We start from the raw sequence: 25,829 nt of genomic DNA on the forward strand, positions 1-25,829 counted from the left end.
GTTGGCAAAAACAATGGTCCCAAATGTCTTTGGTTGAAATTCTTAACTCTAAACATTTCACGCAAGCCAAACACATTGGCACGTTTACACATCTGCACGTGTTCGTGCACATCTTTGGCAAAGCTTTGTGAGAGAAATAACTAAACAGCTGTTTTGTTTTTTTAATCACGCTCCCCAGGAAACCAAAGGCATCAGTAATTTCCTCCCACAGATGTGAGTTGGGCGTATAGGCAGTCCAGTCTCATGACTAAATTCAGCTGTAGACGGTTTACTTACTCGCTTCAGCATTCATTCTCTCGCTTATTTATTTAAAACATTTTAGTTTATTCTAATGCAAGGGTGACAAATGTGGCATTCATTTGTTTTATTCTGTTGTTTCTTGGTTGATTTATTTATTTATTTTCCCGCTGGGTATTCCAGGAAGTGTGGATACACATATTTTGTGTGTATGTGTATTCACACCAAATGGATATTTAGATTATATCTCTTTATTTGCTACTGAAACATAATTTTACTTTCAGTATTTGCCCGTGAGGTGATGTGTGTTATCTGATTACAGGTGTCCCAAAGTTAATAACTCAGGGCGACTATGAGATTGCACCTTATTGGTAAGGTGTTTATACTATTGCGTCAACTCCCTGCAGTCATTGAGGTCTGTAGCTGCTTCCAACACGTAAGACACATAATTAATATAGATATCAGTGTGAAATTGATCGCTACACAACTCAATCAATTGTTGAAATGCATGTCATGTTCGCCACTGTTACCGAACTAATAGCTGCATTAAGAGTTCATGCACACTGGAGCTGTAAACTAAATTATATGACTTTACTTTGATGAAACACATCAGTGATGCCAAACTCAGCATTTCACGGTTGAAAAATGGCTTAAATCAGCCCTAATCTTTCAAGGCACATTCTCACACAGGATGTAATAAAAGAAACTTCATGCCCTCTAATAAGACCCCCTCCTCGCCTCGCCCCACAGCGTTTATTGTTTTCACTTTTCACTGTGTAGCATTACATCCACAGAACACCAGAAGCCTGTTCTCTTCTTTCTGTGGACTGTAAATGAAGCTATCAGCACATTAGAAGATGTGGTCAATCGGTGTTAATGATGACGACGACGACGACGTGTGGACGAAGCAAAACGTTGTTTAATTTTTGTTGCTAACATTTGCTGGCTAATTCCACCATGCTGTCATGCTAATGCTACACTGGTTACAGACTATGAGCGCCACCAGCTGGCTGACAGCAGCACTGGAGATGGAGGCGCTAGGGTTCATGCTGGCTGAATTTGAGTTGCTTCAGGCACGAAGGTCCGTCCCCCAAGACGGCCAAGTAGTCTCCCAGCGGTGGGGAGCGAGGCACCACAGGGTGTAATTCTGGTCTCACTTGTGGTCTGATAAACAGTAAGTCTATCAAATTACATGCCCCACGCCATATTGCTATTTTCTAACCTACTGTGGCTATCATTGTCGAAGCTGCACTTTTTTTTTTTTTTTTTTTTTGCATTTTCAAAATTATGCAGCGGATGGCCTCAGGCTAGGGACCTAGGGGTGAAGTGGCCCTCAAAGAAATATGTTTTTGCCAATAATATAACAAGTAAGATTTGTAATGGAAACACAGCCAGCATTTAAAAACATATCCTGCATGACCGGTTATCATAAGACTTTTCAATAGCCTTGTACCATTCGCAATTTTCTTGGCTGAATTTTTTTGGTTTCAATAAAAGACATCAAGGCTCCAGGCAGCCTTTTTCACTGCTGTCCTGTTTCGTCTGTCAATAATTCTAAATATTATCCTTCATTTTTCTTTTGTTATTGTCATATAAAGTGTTTTTTTTTGCATAAACACAATTGAATGGATTAGGAAATACATTAATAAAAAATGTAACTATAAATTTAAGTTTGGGGTCGTTTGAATTTTGCTCCCCATAGAGGCAACTTCGATTCATGTTTTTCAATAATGATTTACAGTTTTCGGGAGCTGCAGCCCACACGTGGGTGTTGATGACAAAAGTAGGAACGTCTCTGCAAGATGACGCATTTGCATAACTGCAACCAAACCAAATAGTACAACAAATATATGCAAAACTCACAACCTGGTCTGGACTCGCATGTATCAGTACTTCCTAATAAAACAGTTCTTGTTTATTAATATGAGCAAATCAGCTGACAATAGTCAGGTTTCCATCGGCGGCCAGTAGGTCCAGAAGAAGCGTGGCAAGCACAAAACACCGTGACCACATGGGATGAGTAATGATACTCCTAACATTGTCTTTCACTACACGGCTGGAACGCCCAGGTCCCACCAGAAGGCCCTCTGTGTCATTATCTTAGGCTTTTCACAGTTAAGTGCTTGGTTTGGACGGGATGTGGTGTAGAATTTAGCAGCCCACAGAGAACTAGGTTTCTTCTCATTTTAAGACTGCGTACTTTGTCTGATGTATTTAGAGCTGATGTCATGTGGTGCTTGAAATGTGTCATTTGGTGATGTCAGCAGAGGCTTTTAAACACACAGGACATGCAGTGTGGTTTCATAATATTTGTTAAAATGAACAAGGTGGAACTTCCAGTTCTTTTTCGGTGTGCACCTAGCCTCCAGATAACTACGTTTGCGGTTTGTAAACGGCTGCGCACGTTCAGTTTCCCCCTTTTTTAAATGTCTGATGTTAGTGGGTGGTATTGGTTTTGCCGTCCCTTTAATCTCTGTGGTAGGGGAACCACGGATGTAGTTGCTTTATAATCTCTCAGAAAATGACCACTTGTACCCCATGGTATGCCACTTTATGTGTTGGTACAAACGGTTTACAATTTGTCAAACAAGAATAGATTTTAAAGACAAGTCAGGCAACTGCGAGTTGTTTTATGTCGATGCATGCAAACAATGCTTCAGAGATGCCGTGCTTAGTCCAGCTCTGAGAATGAGACGGACGTTGCTGCACTGTGCAACAAAAAGGAAGACAAATGTCCCAGCGATGTCACATGTCTCACACATGTTTCCAAATTGACTGTAGCCCTCTGTCGCAGGGATCTCAGTGCAAATAGTATGGTAGCCATGCATGAAACCTAATAAAAACAGATCCCAGGAAAAAGCCCAAAACCAAACTAGACGTTCCAACTTCCCAGACTGTCTGCGGCTCTCAGCCCCCGAGCACATTCATTCATTCTCAAGATGGAACTCCTTAAGAACAACGTATGCATACATGCACTCACTTTCAAGAAAGAAACCGCTTTGCAATTCAAACAACTGGGCATTGTAGTTTTTTAGCAACGTTCACTTGAATGAGATTGCATTCTCAGCTGTGGATTAAATACATGTTTGGTGCTCTAGTGAATATGTGTATTCCTTCAATAAATAATGAAGGAACGTGCCAACAAGCGTTTGCTCCACAGGTGTACTTGGTTTTTCTGTTTAACTGGAGTCTTGACGGTTGGATTAGTGTATTTCCCACTCTGAGACAGGGGCCCGGCCGCTACTTGAATTCAAGAGATATCCAACCGAGTCCTAAATCTTTCTCCCAGCTGCCTCACCCAGTGCAAATATCAGTCCAGCATTCTGGTGATTCATAAATGGGCGAGAGGCAGGAGAGAATAGGTGTGCGGTTTGATGTGGGTTTTCTCTTGCATGTGTTTTCTTTGTAGCCCCTCCCCCTTTTAAAATTATATTTACAAAGTAATCTGGTAATGTTTGACTTCTTCTCAGAGTTAATTTAGATCAGATTTACACCGGAGTTCTCAGCGCCACCCTTATTATTAGCGTTGTTTTTATTCATGTTTATCAGGTAGTAGAAAAGGGAAACCACGAGGGAGTCTTATTGACCTGGAATGTCACAACGGTATTAACTACACAAGTGGCAATGACAACAATGCGAAGCATGCTCGTCTGCCAGAAGGCCCACGCCCCCGTCGGTCCTGCACATCTAGAGATCAGAGGGTTGGAAATGGCCCAGTACACTGGCTGCTAAATCAGATCCAGTTGACTGGGATCGGCTTGGCCCGGAGACACCAGGGGGCGAGGGGGGGGGGAATGCAGGCATTTCAAACATCCAGTTGTCATATCACCACCATAAGTGCTTCTCCCGGTATGGATTTGAACATTTTCTATTGCCTCGAAGGCACACGCTGTGTACAGACACGGACCGTAACATGCAAGCGCTGGTATCACAGAGCAGCCAAAGATTGGTTATGCACAGCAAAACCTGTTATGCTAGTTTCAGTAAAATACATGGGTGTCAGCTGCACCTGCAGCTCTGTTTCCCAGACAGCCACAGCAGTGCTAGGAATCCGTACTCTCTACTTTCTGACCTCCTTATGCGTTCAACAGCTCTGGGTGCCACTTAAAATACACTCCGATCCAAGTAGTTAAGGCTGCCTCTTTCCGAAATATATGGTTTAAAAGCATAAAAAAGTGGTTGCTGAGATTGAGAAGCAGTAAAGCACACTGCAAAGAGCTCCGTGGAGCAGGCTTTGGCACACTCCTTCAGGCACCCGATTTATTTCTAATGAACCATTCGGTTTGTTAAAGTTCATCCTGTGACCTACTCCGAGCAAATTGGAGATTGTGGTTATAAGTTAGTGTGAACAAACAGCTTTTGAATTTATTCTTCGTGGTTTGGCTCATTCACTACTCCCTGCAACAGCTGGATCATGTGGGAGAGCTTCCCAGATTTACACGTTTCTCTTTTAATCAAAACATGCAGGTCTGATTTTGAAAAGTTGTGTTTAGTTTTTCAAACTGCGTTCGTCACAAGTAGATAAATAGTTCTGGAAACGTGTTATTCACTCTGATTTTTTTCTGGCATTTTGCTCAACATTTCTGCCCAGGCAGAGATAGCGTGAATGCAAGCTCATCAAATTCCTCACACTGTGGGGGAATGTCTGTGCATTGGGGGGAGGGGGAGGGTTTGTTTGAGACGGGGCGAGGGGAAAACTACTTTTTCATTGTGGGCTGTTTGAACAGAAGTGTTCCCCGATGGTCTTACTGGAGCAGGGAATATGATATGGGGAGTCCTGCGTAAAGGGGTGGGGGTGGTGCACACACACACACACACACACACACGTTTCACAAAGGTGTGAGGCTATAAATAGCCAGTAAACAACACAGGGGTGTCCACAGCCCTGAAGCCTGATATGCTCTACTCTCCAGCTGTGTGAAAATGGGATACCGTGACTTCACTCTGAACACAGGACAGCCTGTTGCATTTTCCAAAAGCCCATTCTCTAAACAGTGTCCAAGTTTTAATCAATGACTTACACTTAGTCGGTGTTTATTTGTGCTAAGTGGGGACGACTTAAATTGTGGTGCGTTTTTAGCACCGGGGGGTTTACGGTCCTAATTTCATAGCTACACTTTCCACCACAAACCTCATAAATGTCATCAGCGTTTATGTGAAAGTTAAGCCTCTAAATTCCTTCCTCCACTTTTCTCTTTTTTTTGCAGAATGACTCTCCAGAGTGGAGAAGCCTGCCTGATTCACCTGCAGCGCAATACGCAACCGAGGAGGAGCCGTTCTCGTGGCCGAGGCCCAAAACCGTGCGTTTGCGGCGCACTTCGCAAGGGTTCGGCTTCACCTTGCGTCACTTCATCGTGTACCCGCCGGAGTCGACCATGCACTGCTTCCCGGTAAACGTCAGCCTCGTCTTCGCTTGTTGACATTGTCAGAAGCTTTTCACACACCTGTGTATCATTTGCTCATCACGTGAGATTACGCTTAGGTCAACAGAAAGAGTCTGACCTAGTATTTCTGTGTTTTTACAGGAGGAAGATCACAGCCGTCAAGGTAAGCAGACCGTTCCTCTCTCCATGCCTGACCTTCAGCACTGCTGAGTCAGAGCAGTGCCTCTGACATCTAATGACTCTTAATCCATCCACTCTTTGGCTCTTTTTGCTTCCTTATGAAATGAGAACAATGTCGCTCCTGTGTGTCACTGACCTTTGTGGAGGCATGAAAGGTTTGGTCAGCACCACCTGTTTCTGTCCGGCACTGACCCACCTCTTCGCATTGTTTTCACTTCGGTGTTGTTCTTGCTGCTTTTCTCCCTCGCCATAAACACAAAAAAGCTTGTCAGAAAGAGATGGTCTCAATTTTACTAGTTTGTGCATGTATGATCCTCTTTGCCCTTGTTATTCTCATGCAGACAAGCCTCACATCAAATCCCTGGCATTTGTTTGTATACAAAATTACATACTTTTAAATGCCATGCGCAACATAACTTCAATATAGACCCAATCTTTATGGTCCACTCACTATTTGGCATTAAAAAAAACATTTGTATTATTGCAACTCCTTTGTCATTTTCACAAAAACACAAGCACAAGGTTTCACACATTTTGTTGGCCCTGAAAATGTATGTGGATTTGAGGAAAACATGAACCCAAAGGAGTTTGAAATCAAATATCTATCATAGAATATTGATTATTTTATAGAAATAACAGCCTTTATCAAGACTCTTTTGCCAGAGACCAAACTCATCACTTTTGTCATAAATAATGTTACATACGAAGGAAACATGATTGTGACATGTTTTGAATACTATGTCTGTGATGTTGACCAGTGTCACATCTTAAGCCAAAACATCACAATCTAATTTTCCTAACTTTATTAGGACTTTGTGAGTCTCTTCAAAGTCTGAATTGAATTTCCAACCCTGTATGGTTGCCAAAGAGGTAACTTTAAAATCTTGTATGAGATTCTCTGTCAAAGAGGTAAAAGATGTACTGTGGTCATCCGGGAACTACAAGGTATTTTATTTAGATTAGATCTAGATTGTTCTAATTGAGTTACTGTCCCATCCTCGCGTGGTCGCTGCGAGATCATATCCCAGTGGCTTATTTGTCGGCCTCGTTCTGTGTTTAGTCCGTTGCTTTTTGTTCACCGTGAGGAGGTCGCTGTCTCTGGAATATATTCATGCGGACGTCAGTAATTCTATTAAGATATTTATATTCCTTTGAGAGGAAAATTGTACAGGAAAGCACCACTGTAATTCACCTTGAACACGTTGAGGAAGTGAAGTATTGTTTGCACCAGTGTGAGGAAACCCCATTAATCTGTCTTAACTCACGCCACAATATGCTGTGACATAATCAGTATTATTGGTGGTTTTGAGAAGACGAGAACAATTGATGGGGGAAAAACATTAGTAAAGTGATATGGTGACCCAACAGGTGGAGGCATTCATAATTGATTACTCCACACAACACTAGGGTCGGTGAACTCGTATAAATATGTCCCACGACTGGAAAGCAGGCCTTTTTTAAGAGTCGGACTAATCACCAAAAGATGTATTGTGTCATATCATGTTATTGATGTTATAACACTGAATCAGCCAGCTGCAGATGTAGGGAGATTCGCTGTACGGTGCAACAGATGGCGTAGGCTGTTGTGTAGTATGACATGGAGACGCCGCTCATTAGAAAGCACACGCAGTCACATGGTCATCTGAACATACTCGCCGACACATGCTTTAATCTGGTTACAGTCCTGCGCTAATGATAATGGTTGCTTGCATCCAATTAAAATCCTGAATGGTCCGTATATGATGCACGTACCAGGGGAATCATGGAGATCTGCACTCGGCACGGCACACAGCAAGGCTTTAAATAATCATGAGTTGTTTTTTTTATCTCGATAGAGACTACTCTAAATACCAGTCCAATTACAGCCTCGGCCCGTAACCACACGATAAACTGGTATTGTGGCGTCTCGGTTCCAAATTGGAGCCGTCTCTTGTCACCCGCTTTGTGATTTCTGCAACAAAAGGGCCACGTTGGAAAGCACTCACAGAGTTTACTCATTGGCCAAATGTCAACTTCACGAAACGGTGCAGCAGTCATGATTAATATTTCACCCAAAAAGCTAAAACGCCGTAGAAGACCTTTTTAGTCTGGAGCTTTGTTGCTTCTCAGCGGGTAAGCCAGAGAATATTAAAGAATGCTGGCAGTTGCATAATGCTGCACACGGAGGGTTGTAGGCAGCGAGCCAGGCTTGAAGACGGGTACCACAGAGTACCACACCGATGAAACAGCAGTGGACAGAAATCAAAAGGAGGGAGGGGAGAGCTGCATGCTCATAACTCTGACGCATTCTTATTTATTAATCATTTGTTGGCACTTACTGCCTTCTTCAGAATAAATATACACTTAAGCTGTATTTTTGTTTTAGTTAGGCAAGGCAAGGCAAGGCAACTTTATTTGTATAGCACATTTCATACACAAGGCAGACTCAAAGTGCTTCACATCATAAAACAAAGTGAGAAGAAAAAAAGAAAAGAAAAATAGAAGAATTAAAAGAAAATAATAAAAATTTTAAAAATGCATTACAGAAAGAAAATAGAATAAAAACATATTTGCAATAATTAAAAACAGTGCAGACATTAAAAGATTTAGCAGAAAGCTATGGTGAACATAAAAGTTTTCAGTCTAGTTTTAAAAGTGGTCAGAGTTGGGGCAAGTCTTACATCTTCAGGAAGTTTATTCCAGCCATTTGTTGCATAGTGACTAAATGCAGTTAGTAAGACAACTTGGATTAGTTTCTCCCAAACATTGGCAGTCACTGTCTCTGAGAAGTCCACTGATAGATTTATGTGTAGAAACATCCACAAAACAACTATGAACAGCTGTATCTGTAATTTATAATCTACATTCTTAACAATGGGAACACAATTTAGACTTTGCTGGGAAGATTAATGGCCTCATTGTTTGGTTGCCATTTGAAAACGACTGATTGTTGGGATTTATTCTGAAGAAGGTATATCTACCAAAACATTGGTTTATGAGTAAAAACGTTGCGTCAGAGTTGTGATGGGTTGCTGTTTGTCCTCCGCAGGGCCTCGCCACCATCGGTATCGTATTAGAGTCTCCTGCTTCTCAAGACAAGCCGTCTTTCATCTCGATCAAAGCCCTCATTAATCGGCCTTTTGCTGCAAGCACCCATTGCCAAACAAACACTTACAACAATGCCCATTTACAAACGGCAGGCTAATTCGATGAAGGATATTTTTAAGTGTTTGCTGATTAGGTTTAGTTTTAGTTTTTTTTTTAAATCTCACATCATTCTGCAAATAGTCTTGAAGTATTCTCCAATGTGAATGAGCATAAACACAAGCCTTCTGGAGGCACTTGGAACAAATAGTGTTTTTAACCAAGCCTCTCCCACTCGATTCCCCAACTGATTAGAATATATCAAATGAAACCTGGCAATGTTTTTGTATATCTTGGACAGGGCTTTCTCTGGGTTTAAATGAACACTCGCATCTATGTTTTCTGTTTCTACTGAACACGCAGAGATTAAATATATATAATATATTGCATTTCATCTTAGGTAAATTAACAAACAAAGCCAATTTCCCAAAACGTTGGGAGTGTATACAAATGGTGAGGTGCCAAACAGCACTGGTTAGGTAGAGAGTAGATGTATGATGTCCGTGTTCGGGTGGTGCTTCAGAGTGTAAATAATTAAGACATTTGTTATTTCCCAGAGCAGTCTTGTAGAGCAAAGATAAATCTAGTCAGAGTGATTCAGAGCGCTGTAAAAAAGAGAGCTCCATTGTGCACATTGTTGTTGAAGTGAGTAGAAGTTGAAGAATCCAAAATGTTATTTTCTCCAAGGTGGTAAAACAGTGAGTCGCTTCCACTTTTATATTTAAATATTTATAAATGTACCATGACTCATGTATGGAGTTATGGAGCAGCTCCATTGTGGAGTTAGTGATGCAGTTATCTAGCATACCACCAGAGGGAGCCTGTCTTGCTGCTGTGGTTAAATGGGACTCCTGTTGCAGTATTACATAATGTGAGTCCCCAGGATGTGATTCTCTATGAGTAATCTTGTTTGTGGAAGAGAGAAAAATGGAGGCACAAGTGTGTCTTTGTTTTGTGAGGTAGTTTACGGATTACTGCTGATTATTATTGATTAAATAACCACCAAGTAATATTAAAGCACCTGATTGCCCCAGTGCCCTTTTTCCAATGGCTTAAACACAAAATATTGGCAATATTGTGTCCGTCACAGGGCTGAAGTCATGTTTCTCATAAATGTTTTGGATGACTCAAATTATATTAAACCACTTTCATTGATCGTGGTCGGGATTGTTAAACAACTTTTTGTTCAATTCTTTTTTTATATATTATAAACCACCACGCCTGTTTTCATGCTGGCCTTCCCATGGGCTTTTCGTTTGGGAGTGATCGTGCGCTGACTCACTACCAGAATGTTAACTACTGGTGAAGGGTTTGAGCCACTCTTTGGCTGTGCCCAGAGCTATTTCTCAGTTTATAAGGAAAGAGTGGGAGTTGTGCAGCTGAGCACACTGTCACTCTACCTCCTCTTAGTCTCTCTTTCTCTCACCCCCTCTCTTTCTTTTCTTTTCCTTCGTTTTTTTTTTCTGCAGCCATGCAGCTGCTAGGAGACAGGAGCAGCATGAGCAAACAGGTTTATTCTCTTTAGCTGCTTTCATCCACCTCCCTAAAACCACACCATGTCCCTCTTTTAAGCTTATTATTTTCCTCTGAGCCAATTAATGATGGTGTCCATTGAAAACTATTGTAATATGGGCAAGCAACGGTCTGTTGTGCTGTCACAATGTTGATTCACTCGTCTCCAGATCTTGTGACAAACCTCCCACTTTCTCTCTCGTTCTCGTACACAGCCACCGTTTTCTCTTCTAACCTAAATGCCATGAAACAATTTACTGCTCAGTCCAGCACTCACTGGTTGTTGTTTTCACATTTCACATTCAGCCTTCAGTAGAGTGCTTCTTTTATTCAAATGTTTTGTTTGGGATTTTAATTTCCTTGCTTCATTTGTGGTAAAAACTATACATAATAGGAGATTTCTATAATATTACTTTATAGTGTTTTTTGTATGTGCAATCTTGTTGGCATTTTACTTTAAAGTGTGCATGATTTATGTGTTTGCAGTGTGTAATTGTTAACCTGTCTCTTCTCATCAGGGAGACAACGGAATAGGCTAGAACCAATGGACACCATTTTTGTGAAGCAAGTGAAGGAAGGTGGCCCGGGTCACGGAGCTGGGCTTTGCACAGGTAATCAATCACACGATCAACCAATTAGTCTCCTTCATCAACCAATACATACTAGAGAACGACTGGAAGTGTAAGTACTCCCATGGCACAATCCTGTAACTGCAAGGAGTTCAGTTTTCAGTAGTGACCCGACACCATTCCTGCTGTGATGGAGCTGTAATGTCAAACACTAGCCAGGTCATGTTGTTGGAGGAAAGTGCCTCTTTATTGAGCGGTTTATGCTTTATTAGAGAACTTTCAGCACAGTTTACTGTAAACCTCAACATCAGGTGATTTTATCTAGATTATTTTATGAGAATGCAGGATTAAGGAATATTAGATCACTGAGTGCAACGAGTCTTAGGTTGATGCATTTTGCGGGTTAGGTTTTAAGTCTGTAATCTTCTGTATGTTTTGTTTTTTTAATTGGTGTTCTTTGATGCCCATTAGGTGATCGGCTAGTGAAGGTGAATGGAGCAAGCATCATCGGGAAAGCCTATTGTGATGTTATATCCTTGATCCAAGACAGGTGGGGTGTAATGTACATTTGTATGGATGCCACTGGTCAGTCTTTGTATTTTCCCTGTTTAATTCTGTTTTTTTTTTGTTCCCCAACAGTGGTGACTTTCTTGAACTTTGTGTGATGCCAAAAGATGAGGATATACTCCAACTGGTACGTTTCTCAATCCCCTATTTTCTAAACACCCAGACACTTGAATATCTGGGTGTTGTCCAGGCCCAGAATAAGTTCAGAGCTGATCCAATTTAAGGAGTTCACGTTGGGACAGTAGTCATGAGATGCAGGCAGCCCACATAGCCCATCAGAGTTTTCTAACTAGGCCCCCTTAATCAGGCCAGAGGGGCCTTTCTCTAATCTGTCTTCAAACCACTGCTGACGCTACTGCCAAACTGGTCTAATTGGGTTGGTAGAACACCTATAGGGACACATATATAATGATATACACAGCTCCATCCACATGACGTTTTGTTAAATGCGTAAAAGTAAGAGTATTTTGCATCCTAGAAGTGCCACACATGCTGAACTACATGCGACAGCCTCTGTGGTTTGTTACCTGCAGCAGATACGAAAGGTGTCTCATTTCTTATACATGTGTGATAACTATATATGGAGTCTGGGTGATGTAGACCATCAACCACCCGGAATGGACCTGCTTTACCATGCCTGCGTAAATAGAAACGCAACCAGGGAATGAAGTAAAAGATTTTTATTCTCGTAACTAATAACTGGTGTCTATGACGTCTTTCACAGAAGCAGTTGAATAATAGACTTGCTGTTTGTGAGACGTCGGAGTAGATGGTTAAAGAGAGATGGCAATGACTCCTAACTTCCATGTTCAAAAACAATTTGCACATAAAATGCAGAATTTTATATTTTAATGTTACAATCCAGGTCAGAGATTTTTGCGTGTTGCTCACACAAATGTTTCTAGTTCGACTGCTTTTGCATATTTTAGTCAATAATGTTTTGGTGTGGTTCAGTGTTTTTAAAGTTTTAGATTTTTTTTTGTTTAGTCAGTTGTCCTGAACGATTAGCCCTAAAAAATAATATTCTAATGTCGTTATAATCCATCTAATTAGGCTTCACATCATTTGTCTTTATTTGACCTAACCATTCGCTGCCAAAAAACAGTTTAAAAATGTTTAAATATTAAAATGCGTTTTGCATGTTACTGAAATATTTCCAGCTCTCATACCAGATGAATGCACTTCGGCTCTCATCATTAACCTTTTATGCATGGTGCATGCAGCTGTTTGCAGCAACTGTGCATCCTGCACATCAGGGCAAGGCAAAGGAGCACTCATCCATTTCATATCTATAGCAAATAACATTAAGTGCTTTGTCAGGATGCTCAGCAATCGTCTCCCAGGGGCTTGTTATTATCCGACAGTCTCTTTAGAAAGAGCTTGGCTGTTTGCTTTACCTAAACATTTCCCTTGTGGATACTTAATTTTGAATCCACATATTTAACTTGATCGTAAATTAATCATTTAGAGGAATGGCATCCAGAATTGCAATATCAATATGTATTGTAAAAACGAGGCATCTTCCTCTTTAAGCACCACTTCATCCCCAAAACATGCAAGCAGCCGTCTCTCACTTATACATTTTAAAAAATGTCAATGCTCAATGTCAAATTTAGATATAACAATCTATCATGAGTCAATTAAAATTAAACGTGTAATGTCACAGAAAAATATTTTTTCCATTTCGACATCTTCTTAAATGTGTTATTAAATATGTTTCCCTTTTTATTCTGATAACCAATCGACTGTTACTCCACCCCTCTTCCCTGCTTGGCCCCTCCCATTTTCTTCCTGTTTTCTCCCTCCCCACCCATTTACACAGACCACTGTATCTTTCATGTTTGTTGTGGCCAGCAGCCACACACACACACACACACACACACACACACACACACACACACACACACACACACACACACACACACAAAAACGAAATATATTGCATGTTTGCATGGAAACTGATGAGGGCTGTCCATGAGAACAAGAGGATTATCAGAGATGCTAGCAGGATGGCGTTACACTGTAGGAGGCGGCTCACACTTGCTGCACGGAGACGGGCAGCAGTTGCTTAGCAAAGAGACAGAGAGGGTGTGCATTCAGGGAGCAGAAACAGGGAGGGAACACCAGGAAAACAGAGGAAGAAATACTGAGGAGAGGGAAAAAAAAAAAAAGATGGAACGGCATGAATGATGAGCTGAAACCAGGAGATGATATCAGCTGTTTATAACAGGTTGATGCTCAGGGAAAAGGAGAGCGGAGGAAGGAGTGGGAGGGGGGGGAGCTGTACCATCAGAGCTGAATGTATAATCAGCAGCTGCTGCTTCTGTCATGTGAGCAATAGCAGAGGGAGGGGGGGAGAGAGGGAGGGTGAGAGACATAGACTGGAGGCACCTTGTTCAGTTAGCGTAATATTCCGGCTGAAGGTGGATAGAACCATGGAGACTTGACGGCAGCGTGAGAGGCGAGTTTTTACTCCTGCTGCCTCACCCAGGGAAGGCAGGTCGTAACGTGACAACCCCTGCTTCATCTCTGCTTCTTCATCCCCCTGTGCAGCTGCTGCTGCTGCTGCAGCTCCAGTATATTTTTAGCATGTCAAGCCCAGTCATTGCTGTGGCTGTTTTTTTTTATATGATGTGTGCATTTTGCTCCGCTGGCATTTTCATCCCATGATTTTCTTGAGACTCTCCTTTTCACATGCTGTAACGGCAGCCTTTTTTTCCTCTGGAAACCACTATTCTGGTAAGCAAACAGCAGACCGGGTACCCGTTTGACGTTGACATGTTGTGCTTGTCTCGTTTTTTTTGCATATGTCATGCATGTCAGCATCGTCATGACAAGATGAGGGTCTTCAGGTTTTGTTTTTTTTTAAATCATAGCTATTCAGCTGCCGTGGTTGACTGTCTCTGTTGGTGATTCAAATGTGTAGAAATGGCCGATGCACTATGCCTGCAGTACCTGTTAGATCGAGCACTTGAGTTGGCATCCAGCTGGCATCACAGCCAAGCCTCGCCCCTTCTTTATCCTCCATGCCAGATGTCATTAGTGTGATAAAGGCCAGTGACCTCTGAACTCTCTTGCACACTCATGCCTACAAAGGGAGGAACCTTGCTTGGCGCTGATTGCTGTGGCACACACACACACACACACACACACACACACACACACACACAGCTTTATGTAAGATTGTAATTTGACACCAGGTAACAGGATCAAAGTCCTCATACCTTTACACATTCTTAGCCTTGTTGTATGTGCAGATAAATGTAGTGAGGCTAACGAGCCCATAGAAAGCTTAAGCTTAAATTGTGTATTTATTGAAATTGATTTTAGAAGTATCTGCAGTGAAAAAGTGTAGGCTTCCAAACCTTGGATGATAATCAGGCAGGCTATTTATAGCACTTTTCTATAAGGGATGGGCAACCTGCTGTCTGTCTGAGGTTACAGTCCGTCAGTCTGAGTTGGGAAAATGAAGACACTCGTTACTTGTCATCATCCATGTCAACATTTCTACGTTATGTTTATTTAAATATGTTGTGTTCGCTACTTGATTGCCTTATCTAATGTATATTGATTGTTACCCAACCATTGCTAAAAATGTCACAGTGCAAGCTTAATATTGAATGCTAAATAAACACCATTCAACATTACTGGAGAACACAGGCAGGAATAAAGAAGATATACTGGTGTACTATAAAAAATATCTCTCTCTCTCTGTGAGAAATATTGTGGCTTATACAGTGAAGTATCCTCTGGAACAGTGAGCATTACCATGAGAACTGTAAATAAGTAGCAGATGAAGACTACTGACACCTCTGAACTGCTAACGCCTCCACTCACTCTGCAACATGCGATGCCCACACACATGCATCCAGTTGCATTTGTAATATCGCACTCTACTTCTCTGTAATCATCTAGTGGCACACTGTTGAATATTACACACACTTGCAAATGCAGCTTGTGCTATAGCTATTGTAACACTGCTTCGTTGCTCTGTCTCCAGGCCTACTCCCAGGATGCCTACCTCCGCGGCCGCAGCAGTTACAGTGGAAATGCCTGTCACATTCCTGATCCACCTACAGCATGCTACCCCAGAGTAGGCTCTAAGCCTACGGCCATGGCCCAGGCGACAGACTCTGCCGTGCAGGTGTGCCAAGGGCCGACGGCACCTCCTGACCATGGGTATCGCAAGGAAATCACCGTGCCCCCATCGCCTCCTCCTCCTCAAGCATATCCAAAAAGCCAGATGGCAGTGTGCATGCGCAACGACAGCGTGAGGACTGTGGTGGTTCCTCCTGATGCTGCCCAAATGGGGCGCAGGGGTCCAACACATAGGATAGATTATGTGGACCCTGTCTTTGCCAGAGGGAGGCCAGGGTCACTGGCCCAGTATCCTCACCCTCGAAAGGCTGACGTCTATCCCAGTGGTGCGGGAATGGTTCAATTTGCAGGTCAGCCACCTCACTACCCAGGCAACAATCAAAACATTGATTGGCGCACTTACCAAACATACAAGGAGTACATTGACAACAAAGGAATCCATTCCCATGGCAGTCGGACTATCCAGGAGAGGCTGGACAATTTGCGAACATCCAGTCAGAGCGCCTTCGGTGCTGCTCATCACATTCCCCGGGGGGACTGGGGCCCTAAGGTGATGCGACGGAGGAGTACCTCCCATGAACGGTCATACCAAGGACCTCCGCCCCACTTTAAAATCGCCCCACGCAGTGCTTCGCAGGACCGCATGAGTAATGCCGAGAGACTGGTCCATGCCAGGAACTGGCCTCCCCGAAGCGTCTCCCAAGATGGCCTAATGCACAAAGCCCGGGCACACTCCACAGACTATATTGACCCTGCAGAACTAGCTCGACCCACCGAGAGGAGAGGAGGGTACGGAAGGACAGACCAAGGTACGAGGCCCAGCAGGCAGTCTGTCCCCAGACAAGCCATGCTCTACAGACCTTCTGCTGGATACAGAGGTGGCATGAGGGGGGCACCCAAGCCTTCTCTTTACTCCAAAGGACCAGATTCTCTTCAGACCCGCTCCTCACCCATGCTCTCAGACAGACACTCACATTTTGGAAAGAGCACAAGTGCTGAACATTCTCATATTGACCAAAGAGTTGCAGTGAAAGGAAAGCACGCAGCCCACACTCTCCAACAAGGCCAGAGCAGGTTCCGGGCTGAAAGCATGCAGGCTGCTGAGGCAGGTGGAGATGCAGCATTGGTGGCACACAGGTCATCTTCATGCTCCACCCCAAAGCTGCTGCCTCAGAGGCCTAGCATTCTCAAACCACCCCATCCAGACCTCCAGAGTCAAGTCAACGGGCGAAGCCCTACGGAGACCGGCGTCATTCTAAGGGAGAAACCCCCCGCTGGAAAGAACCCCAGCCCTCTGCGGCACCCCTCCTACATCCTGGCTGTGAACGACGACGGGCCGGATTCCACAGCCGACGTGGCGGCGTGCTGGCTTCCCAACGACGCCCGTCGAGAGATGCGAATGCGCCGCCTCGACGAACAGTGTCACACCTCCTGCTCCAGCAACCTGGACGAGTCTCTGGACTCCATTCCATTCATCGGTAAGAGAATCATCGGTTGTAGGCTTGGTTGTCATGGTAACATCAGCAGGCAATAGAAACATGAGCCAGTGCTGATACTGTAGCTAGTTAAAGGGCTTCCACTATCGATACTAATAGAAATCAGTCCAAAATAGATTGATGGGAAAACTGGCCGTGGAGCCTGTAGACGGCTATAGTTACATATATAATATGAATGGTTTGGGTGTATACAGTGCTGGGCAGATGGAAACAAACTAATCTTCATGGAAATATAATATTAATCAGGTTTCGTGGTATTCACGGAGGGCTTTTGTGGTATATTCAGCTTAACTGGGGCGGAGTGAAGGATGGCTTAAGCCTTTTGGGATGTATTGAATTTCTCCTCTTAATTTATTGTTTTCTCTCTTCAGGATGGATTGCAATATGCTTTAGTAGCGTCATAATGCATTTCCTAGTGATTAAATAGTTATCATTGTTTCTTTAGAAAAGCAGTTCAAAAGCAACTGAAACCCTCCGAGTGGTTGTCAGAATGTTTGGCTTTTTGCTGCTCTGATTTTTATAGCCACAGTTCCCATGTATTCAGTTTTAGAGAATCCTTTTGTAATTAGTTCAGCAGTGAGAAAGAAATACATAATTTATAGGCATGTTTGTTGGCGTGCCTGGATGAGAATATAGCCATAGTTTGTTTGCTGGAGGCGAGACTGAGTGGCCAGATAGAGAAGTTCTTTAAAATCTCCTGTCAGATTGAAAACGTATCAAATATTTTATGTTCAGATATTTGTCTCTCGCCATCTGTTTCTTCATATATTATATGTACTGTATATGTATTATGGATATTTGGCTGTCTGTCTAATTTCCTCGTTATACCACCTAATGTAGAAAAAATTGTTTATGGTTTTACTTCTGTATAACAGCAAAAAGAAACTATAATAGAAAGAGCCAAGTCAGCACATCGTTCATCTGTCGGGGTTTTTTTAACTTGAGGAAACTTTTTCTGATGGCTGATCTACTTACATTTTGGAGCAAAATCAAGAGAACTTTTTGTACTGCTTTGCAGGTAAACTGTATGGAGGAACTAGGTCACAGGCAGCGACGGTACTGGAAGGGTTTGGTTCGACTCATGGGAGTAGAGTTAGTTTCTGAGTTCAATTTGGGTCAGAAGAAGCGCTTCAGTGAAAAAAAAATATTACATTTATTGCAAAACAGTTGAATGTGGCTCCTAATGCTTTGACTTAACATTTTTTGTTTTTTAAATATTGTTTCCACGTCATTTATTTAGATGGTGATTCACCCATACATCCCACACCAGGATCTAATGATCTATATGCTCATTCACACACTGGGAGCAATTTGGGGTTCAGTATCATGCCCGAGGACACACTGTGACATGCAGAGTGGAGGAGCTGGGGATCAAACCGCCAATTAGTGGCGCCGGATCAGTGCTTCCTCCTGAGCCACCCCTGAAGAACGCCTTCGACACAGTGAAACAACGGGGTATTTCGGTCTTTCCTTTAGTGGTCTGTGTGATGCTGGACAACCAGGTGCAGGCGGTGACAGTGATGATGTCTCAACGCCACCATTCTGGGCCTGGTGCCCCCAGCCCAGGAGAACAGTGCCCTGATTGTGCAAACTGCTGGGCCTCCATCCATGGCCTGTTTGAAAGCCTTAGTTGAGTGAGGTAATTTAGTCCAATAGCCCAATCCGTCATTTTCTTTAGCTAATCCCCAAGCAGTTCATATGCCTTCCATCCTCTTCAGATGGTAATGGCAGTTCTACTTTTGCAGTGTACCTGGAATTTGGTCCTCGTTTGTCAATTTGATTGCATTTTAGAACTGTGCAGGCTTATACTTTCTCTTTATTTGCTCTGTTGGTGGCTGTGTGAGAGAGTTTTTTGGAAGAAGACTCTTCATAATGTTGAAGAACAGTTTGGGCCTGGGGCCGAACCCCTCGGGTGTTGCTTACATAGCAAGCTGCCATGCTGTACGGTCTGTAAAGGAGCGTGAGCGTTAAACCTGGAGAGATTCCTAAGGAGTTCTGTTCCTTTTGCTGCATTTGTGTCTCATATGCTAAAGTTGACTGCATGCATTAGAATATCGTGAAAGAGACTGGTCATCTTATATTTTCAAGAGAGACGAATTTAAAGTTACTGTTTATCAACCAACGGGCAGAACCTCAGTAAGTTAGCCCTGTTGGGGAGATGGTGACATCCTTTTTCCGTCGCCCCGTTTCAAAGTTGGGTACGGACTGGAACTAGGACAGTTGCTTTTAAATTTAGCTCCAAAAGCCCCTCGGCTGCAGAGAGCAGCTTTGTACTCTGAGCTGTTTCAGGCTTGGAGTGTCAGGAGTGGGCAGTAGTACTTTGAGTGTTGACATCTTCCTTTTCCTTCAAGAAACATGTCGATGATCTGTTCCCACCCTCAGCCGTGGTGTGTCACGTAAGCCACGGGGTTTTTTCAGTTTATTCCTAAATCCTACAGATGGCTAAGTTATCCTTGATACACAGCAATGAAAGATAAATACTCAGCAGGCCTGCGTTCTTCCAGTGAGAATATATATATATAAATACAAATGTACGCTGTTAAATCTGTGACAAAAGCTGTATTTAATTGCTGTGCTCACAATAAACCATTTCTATTGTCATAGATGAGCCAATCAGCCCCAGTGTGGACCAGGGGGCCGCTCCTATTCCTCCCTCCGCTGTGATATCTGTTGCACCATCCATAACGACAGGGCCCTCCAGTCCAGGCTCACCGTGTCCTCCCATTCGTCGACAGCTGTCACATGACCAAGGTAAACGGCATGGGATTGGTTGGCTGGATGGATACGTCAGTCAAGGCTTGGCTTTACAGGATGACTTTGGAAAGAACTAATTATTTTAGGTTGTTTTTACTTACTTTTTTAATTTTCATTAATTCATTTTCTTTCCTTTGATTAATCAACTATTTTTTAGGGCTAGCTTTTGAAATTAAGGTTAAGTTTAAAGTAATTTTAGCACATTCAGCTTCACTTTCTCAGGAAATACAGATGAATCACCTGTTGCCGGTAATGGTGTGGTGCAATTGTTGCCTAATAACTTGTGTTATAGATGACAAATAACCTTTTCTTTCTCTTTCTTTTTCTAATTTATTTGTGTTTTCACCGTATAGAGTCCCTGAGAAGTGCGTTGCTGGAGTCCGATACAGCCAGCAAAACAGAGCGGTCCAAATCTTACGATGAAGGTCTGGATAACTACCAGGACGAGGGCAGAAGGTGAGTACATTCTGGGGTTATTTTTCTCGTTTGTATTGGGTTACAGATCTGCCTGATCTTGTCTCTGACTTGAAATCTGCTTTTCTCTGTTGTTCTTCCTCTTCTTTAGGAGATCTTCCAGTAAGAATATGCCCAGTTTCAGAGGCCTGCGGAAGGTGAGGAACTATAGGATTACTCACAACATGCAGGACTTTCTTTTTACACGCAAAAAAAAAAGACAACACAAAGAAGTGGGATGGTTTTTCTTCTGAATACAACTGAGGAAGTAAATACTGTAACATTATCCATCACTGACTGGACAATCGGACTACTATTCGATTGCCAGATCCACATTTTTAAATGTGAATGTGGATGATTCTTCCTGTAAAATGAGTTAAAATATGGATCTTTTCTTAATCTACTTACCTCTTTTTAATAATCCCTTTATCTCCTTGACATGATGTGTGTTGTGTTTCTTTTTGTTTAGTGATTTATTGTCAGACAAGTATAACGTTGTCTCAGTTTACCCTCACGGACTTCCTCGGAAAGAGTTTTGAAAGACACCAATGTTCTAGAGATTGGAATGTCCCAACAGTGAAATCACCAGCTGATTCACAGAGAGATCGTGTTGCACGTCAGCTTCCTCTCTCACTCTCCCCGTGTTTCATGCCTGCTCATAATGCCATTTTTAAAAAAATGTCATGAATTCAAATTTGCAGGCTCTGGACGGACATAAATCTTCTGGTGATTCTGGATCTCGAAGGGATTCTTCATCGGACATCTATGCTAATTCTTCCAAAGAAGGGTTGCTTAATTTCAGGCAACTTGGTACGGATAAGAATAAGGTATGTTTGCACTCGCACCTTCATTTCAGACCCATAGATATAGTTCACTAACGTTTTGATGCGTCAGTAATTCTCTCTTTCTGTCTCCGTAGCGTGTCGGTGGAGGAATGAGATCGTGGAAGCCGATGTATGCAGTTTTACAAGGTCACACTCTGACCTTCTACAAAGACAGGAAGGATGCGCTGTCTCACGCTTCGGCGCCATCCGACGAGGACCCGCTGCGAATCAGCATCAAGGCCTGTCTGATTGACATCTCCTATAGCGACACAAGACGCAAGAATGTGCTGCGACTCACCACCTCCGACTGCGAGTATTTGTTCCAGGCAGAAGGGAGGGAAGACATGTTGACTTGGATCAGAGTCATCCAGGAAAACAGTAACCCAGATGAAGAGGTGCGTTCTGGCGAGTCTCGTGTCGTGTAAATTATTACCACATGATGATCTCTCGTAGCGTCACCTCCAGCTGAAATGATGGAGGTCTGGAAAAACATTCTGCTCGAAGGTTTAAAGTCCCAAAAGGACGGGGACATCATCTATCCACCCAGTGAGATGTCATCAGGGCAGAGCATAGCAACTACAGTTACAGGAAAAACAAGCAATCAGACTTTGTTATATTCTTATAAAAGAGAAAGGGCACACCCGTTTACAACAAAGTCTGTTTTTTAATAAAATACAATAAGGCTGGCAGTGAGCAGAATGAGGAGTAATACAGCTAATATTATTAAAAACAAGTACAGAGTCATTGGAAACTTGTTCTTCCTGGGTAGAACAAAAACACATGCAACACTTCTTGGGGCGTGAGCCAATCAGGAAACCTGCCATTCAGATAAACCTTGTTATTTGATATTTCCTGGCAAGGATTAATTTTCCATATCTGAGCTGGAGGTCTGGCAGGATTGGAAATGTTTTTGGAAAAAGTATGGTGAATTAAGTGTACATATTGTGATACTTTTGTTGGATTTACAATCAAAACACTTTCACTCATGTTGATCTGAACAAACAAGCGTTTAATCTTGAAGGAACTTTTTCTTTGGTTTGAACTTCTGTTAATGACCATCTTTAACGTATTTTTTCTTTCATTTCAGAATGCTACTGTAACAAGTCAGGACTTGATCAGTCGAAAGATCAAAGAATACAACATGATGAGGTATGCATGACTCCACACTGCCCCCTGGAGCTCAACCCTAGTACTCCGACCACATATCCACCCAGTTCAATCTACTGCATGCCAACCTAGTGTTAATATTGTTTGTATTTTTGCTCTTTTGTCTGGATCAGTACACCCAGCAGTCGGTCTGAACCTTCCCCCAAAACCTCCCGCCAATCCCTCAGTATCAAACAAGCCTTCCTGGGAGGTAAAACGGAAGGCAAGTCCCACAGCCCTCATTCGCCCAAAACAGGAGACGACCGGAGGGCGCTGAGAGGTAACGACCCCCGCTCCTTTAAGCACGCTTACAGGGCACGGCTGATCTCAGACGGCTCATTTTTGTGCATATATATTTGTGTTTACCTGTTCAGATGACTCCAGTCCACCACGGGACAGAGCTGCTTGGAAAATTGGCATCGCAGGGATCATGAGGAAGCCGTTTGAGAAAAAGACTCCAGCTGGGGTGACGTTCGGGGTGCGGCTCGACGACTGTCCACCTGCACTGATGAACAGGGTCAGTCTCTCTTTTTTTGGAATGGGTTTGAAAGAAAATGCTCCCGTTGGATCCATGCATATACTTGCAAGGGAAGCTCACTTGGAGAGTGTGTAACTTCAGTGTTCAGGTTCAGTATAATCAGCCTTCCTGTCGTGTGCAGTTTGTTCCTCTGATCGTGGAGGTCTGCTGCACCGTGGTGGAGGAGCGAGGTCTGGAGTACACGGGGATCTACAGAGTGCCCGGGAACAACGCCGCCATCTCCAACATGCAAGAGGAGCTCAACAGCAAAGGCATGAATGACATCGACATCCAGGAAGACGTGAGTGACCGACGGGTCGGGGTTGCACATCTACAGCGTTCCACTTCACTGACGTCATCTTTTAAAAGTGACAGATTTGCACTGTAAGCTTTAAAACAACAACGTTTTCACTTCTCTGCAGAAATGGCGGGACCTCAATGTCATCAGTAGTTTACTGAAGTCCTTTTTCCGAAAGCTTCCAGATCCTCTGTTTACAAATGGTGAGATCTCGTAAATGCACTGAAAGTAATGCATCAAGTCATGTTGGATTACCTGTGTGATTCTTCCTTTCACGGTTCTAATTGCAGTTTTTCCTGCTTTATTCACAGAAAAGTATGGAGATTTTATTGAAGCCAACAGAACAGAAGACTCAGTGGAGAGATTAAAGGAGCTCAAGAGGCTGGTGAGTGAAAGACTGGATATGAGAAGCCTTCATGTGAATAGCATTACATTGGAGGCATACCATTAATCACCGCTTTCCTTTTTTTTTTTATCAATTCTTTCAGATACAAGAATTACCCGATCATCACTTTGAAACACTGAAATATCTTTGTGCTCACCTCAGGAAGGTTTCTGATAACTGTGAAATGAACAAGGTATGGCGGTTAACAGGATGCCTCGTTGATCCAGTGTCTCTCCGAGGATTATTCAATTAAAACCCGACTCATCCAATCCTCGTCTGTTTTTAGATGGAGCCGCGTAACCTGGCCATCGTGTTCGGTCCGACGCTGGTCCGGACCTCTGAGGACAACATGACCAACATGGTCAATCACATGCCGGACCAGTGCAAGATAGTAGAGAACCTGATCCAGCAATACGACTGGTTCTTCACGGACGACGGTGACGAGGACCCCGTCGTACGTGGCACTTCTTATATTTCTTCTTTTTCCTTTTGTTATCGGTAGATAAACACCTTTAACCATAGGCACTCCTGCTTTTGTGCTGTTTATTTTTATACACATCTGTATTTAAAGCTCAACTAATCAATATTTGTACGAGCAATGGCTTAAATGATTAATCTTCTCAATCAATTAATGTGGCTCAGTCACTTATCCTCTCTCTTCCTTCTTCTCTTCCAGACCACAGCGGAGCAGGAAAGCACGGTGCAGTCTCAGCCTGTGCCCAACATCGACCACCTGCTCTCCAACATCGGACGGACCCAGGCGTCTCCGGGCGAAGTCTCAGGTAAGTCCGAAGGAGTTATCTCTTAGGAGCAGCAGCATCACCACAGCACACATGTTACCATGGCAGCAATAATGTATAATGTAATATTATTACAGTGTCAAATGTTGTTTTAAGATTAAATGTTAGCAGTGTATAAATGTTTGACGCTAAGACAATGAACATCATGCCTATTGTCCATAATTTTAAATGCTTTGAGCAAAAACAAGCCTTTCAAATTTTGTTAAGTTTCTGATTTTTTTTCAGCAATTTTTCAATAAATACATTTTGTAATTTAAGCATTGGAAAATTGTTGAAAAATACATTACATTATGTTGAGCCTTTTCAATTTATTCATTTGTTTTTGGATAGAAGTCTGTTGACGTTTTGTTTTTTTTAAGTTGCCCAAAGATAAAATTGTCCTCAAGTTTTATTTATTTTTTATTTTTTTTTGCTTTACTCTTTATTTCCTTTCGCTCAAGTCATTTTTTCTCCCTGTGCTTTACCTGTGTTGAGACGACTCCTTTTCTTTCAGTTCTTTTCTTCCCCTCCTCCGCGTCTCTCACACAATCCCGGCATGTTCTTTCCCAAAGAAAATCTAACAAACAAAGAGAAAACGATGGATGGTTTTAACCCTTCTGACCTCTGCCCTTCTGTGTGTAGTGTGTTGTTTTTCTCCCTTATTCCTGTCCAGCACTCACACAATTACCCAATCTTGACACAGGCCAAGTGGGCGGCGTCTATCACTCGATGATGTCACTGATGGACTCTGTTATGTCAGTGATGGACAGCTGGGACTGTAGGAAGAAGGACGAGTGTTGTGCCCAGTGTAGCTGCCTAGTCTGCAGAAACCCGCAGCTCTTTTAAAATTGGGGCGAAAAGGAGGAAAAAAAGATAAAAAAGAAAGAAAGAGAAGTCGATGTTTGTCATTTTTCCTGTGGTGTGCACGTCTCATATTTAAACCAATACCCTAAATTGAGGGGATACAGAGCGATGCTGCTGTACTTTCTCTGAAAGCCCTTCTGCTGTCTCTTGTTGTCTCTAAAGCTGATCGCGAGGACAAGTAGCATGGTACGGTCTCCCGGTCATGTGGCATAATCTGTCATGATGTCTGAGGGTGGGGTCGTAGTGGAGGGACTGAGCTGGATGTTCCCCAGCACACATGCGTTTTACACTCAACACACACAACCATTACAGACGCAGTGACTTGTGGATGTAGAGGCTGGTCGTACATAGCAGCGGACGGGTCTCCACGCATGTCGATGTAGTGGTATTTGCCGCGGCAGGGAGTTTTTTTTGTGTGTGTGTTTCAGGTGCCTCCTCTTGTGTCTTTTTTGTTTGATTTGTTGTCCGTGATGTCCTTATTTCAGAATCTTTGTCTTCATTCAACTCCAGAGACACACACTTCCTCATCTCCTACTGTTACATCATAACGTATAACACCGACATCACTCACCAACATGCATCCCTCACACTGTCTCCCTACCCAGCCCTGCACCACACACACACACACACACACACACACACA

At 42.9% G+C, this 25,829-nt stretch overlaps 1 protein-coding gene across 1 annotated transcript in view; it reads left to right on the forward strand.

Annotated features, from left to right (window-relative positions):
* Positions 1-25,829, forward strand: part of arhgap21b (Rho GTPase activating protein 21b) — a 33,897-nt gene that overhangs the window by 3,818 nt on the left and 4,250 nt on the right. Inside the window, exons 3-22 of the mRNA XM_084007554.1 lie at positions 5,445-5,627; positions 5,763-5,784; positions 10,955-11,047; positions 11,477-11,555; positions 11,645-11,699; positions 15,573-17,148; positions 19,771-19,917; positions 20,274-20,376; positions 20,486-20,531; positions 21,075-21,200; positions 21,293-21,592; positions 22,285-22,346; positions 22,478-22,623; positions 22,718-22,860; positions 23,003-23,161; positions 23,283-23,361; positions 23,470-23,543; positions 23,647-23,736; positions 23,830-23,997; positions 24,220-24,325. Coding sequence (XP_083863680.1) covers positions 5,445-5,627; positions 5,763-5,784; positions 10,955-11,047; positions 11,477-11,555; positions 11,645-11,699; positions 15,573-17,148; positions 19,771-19,917; positions 20,274-20,376; positions 20,486-20,531; positions 21,075-21,200; positions 21,293-21,592; positions 22,285-22,346; positions 22,478-22,623; positions 22,718-22,860; positions 23,003-23,161; positions 23,283-23,361; positions 23,470-23,543; positions 23,647-23,736; positions 23,830-23,997; positions 24,220-24,325 — 3,757 coding nt within the window. The remainder of the gene's footprint in view (positions 1-5,444; positions 5,628-5,762; positions 5,785-10,954; positions 11,048-11,476; positions 11,556-11,644; positions 11,700-15,572; positions 17,149-19,770; positions 19,918-20,273; positions 20,377-20,485; positions 20,532-21,074; positions 21,201-21,292; positions 21,593-22,284; positions 22,347-22,477; positions 22,624-22,717; positions 22,861-23,002; positions 23,162-23,282; positions 23,362-23,469; positions 23,544-23,646; positions 23,737-23,829; positions 23,998-24,219; positions 24,326-25,829) is intronic.

This window comes from Eutrigla gurnardus (genome assembly GCF_963514095.1).
Source record: "Eutrigla gurnardus genome assembly, chromosome: 4".
NCBI lineage: Eukaryota > Metazoa > Chordata > Actinopteri > Perciformes > Triglidae > Eutrigla > Eutrigla gurnardus.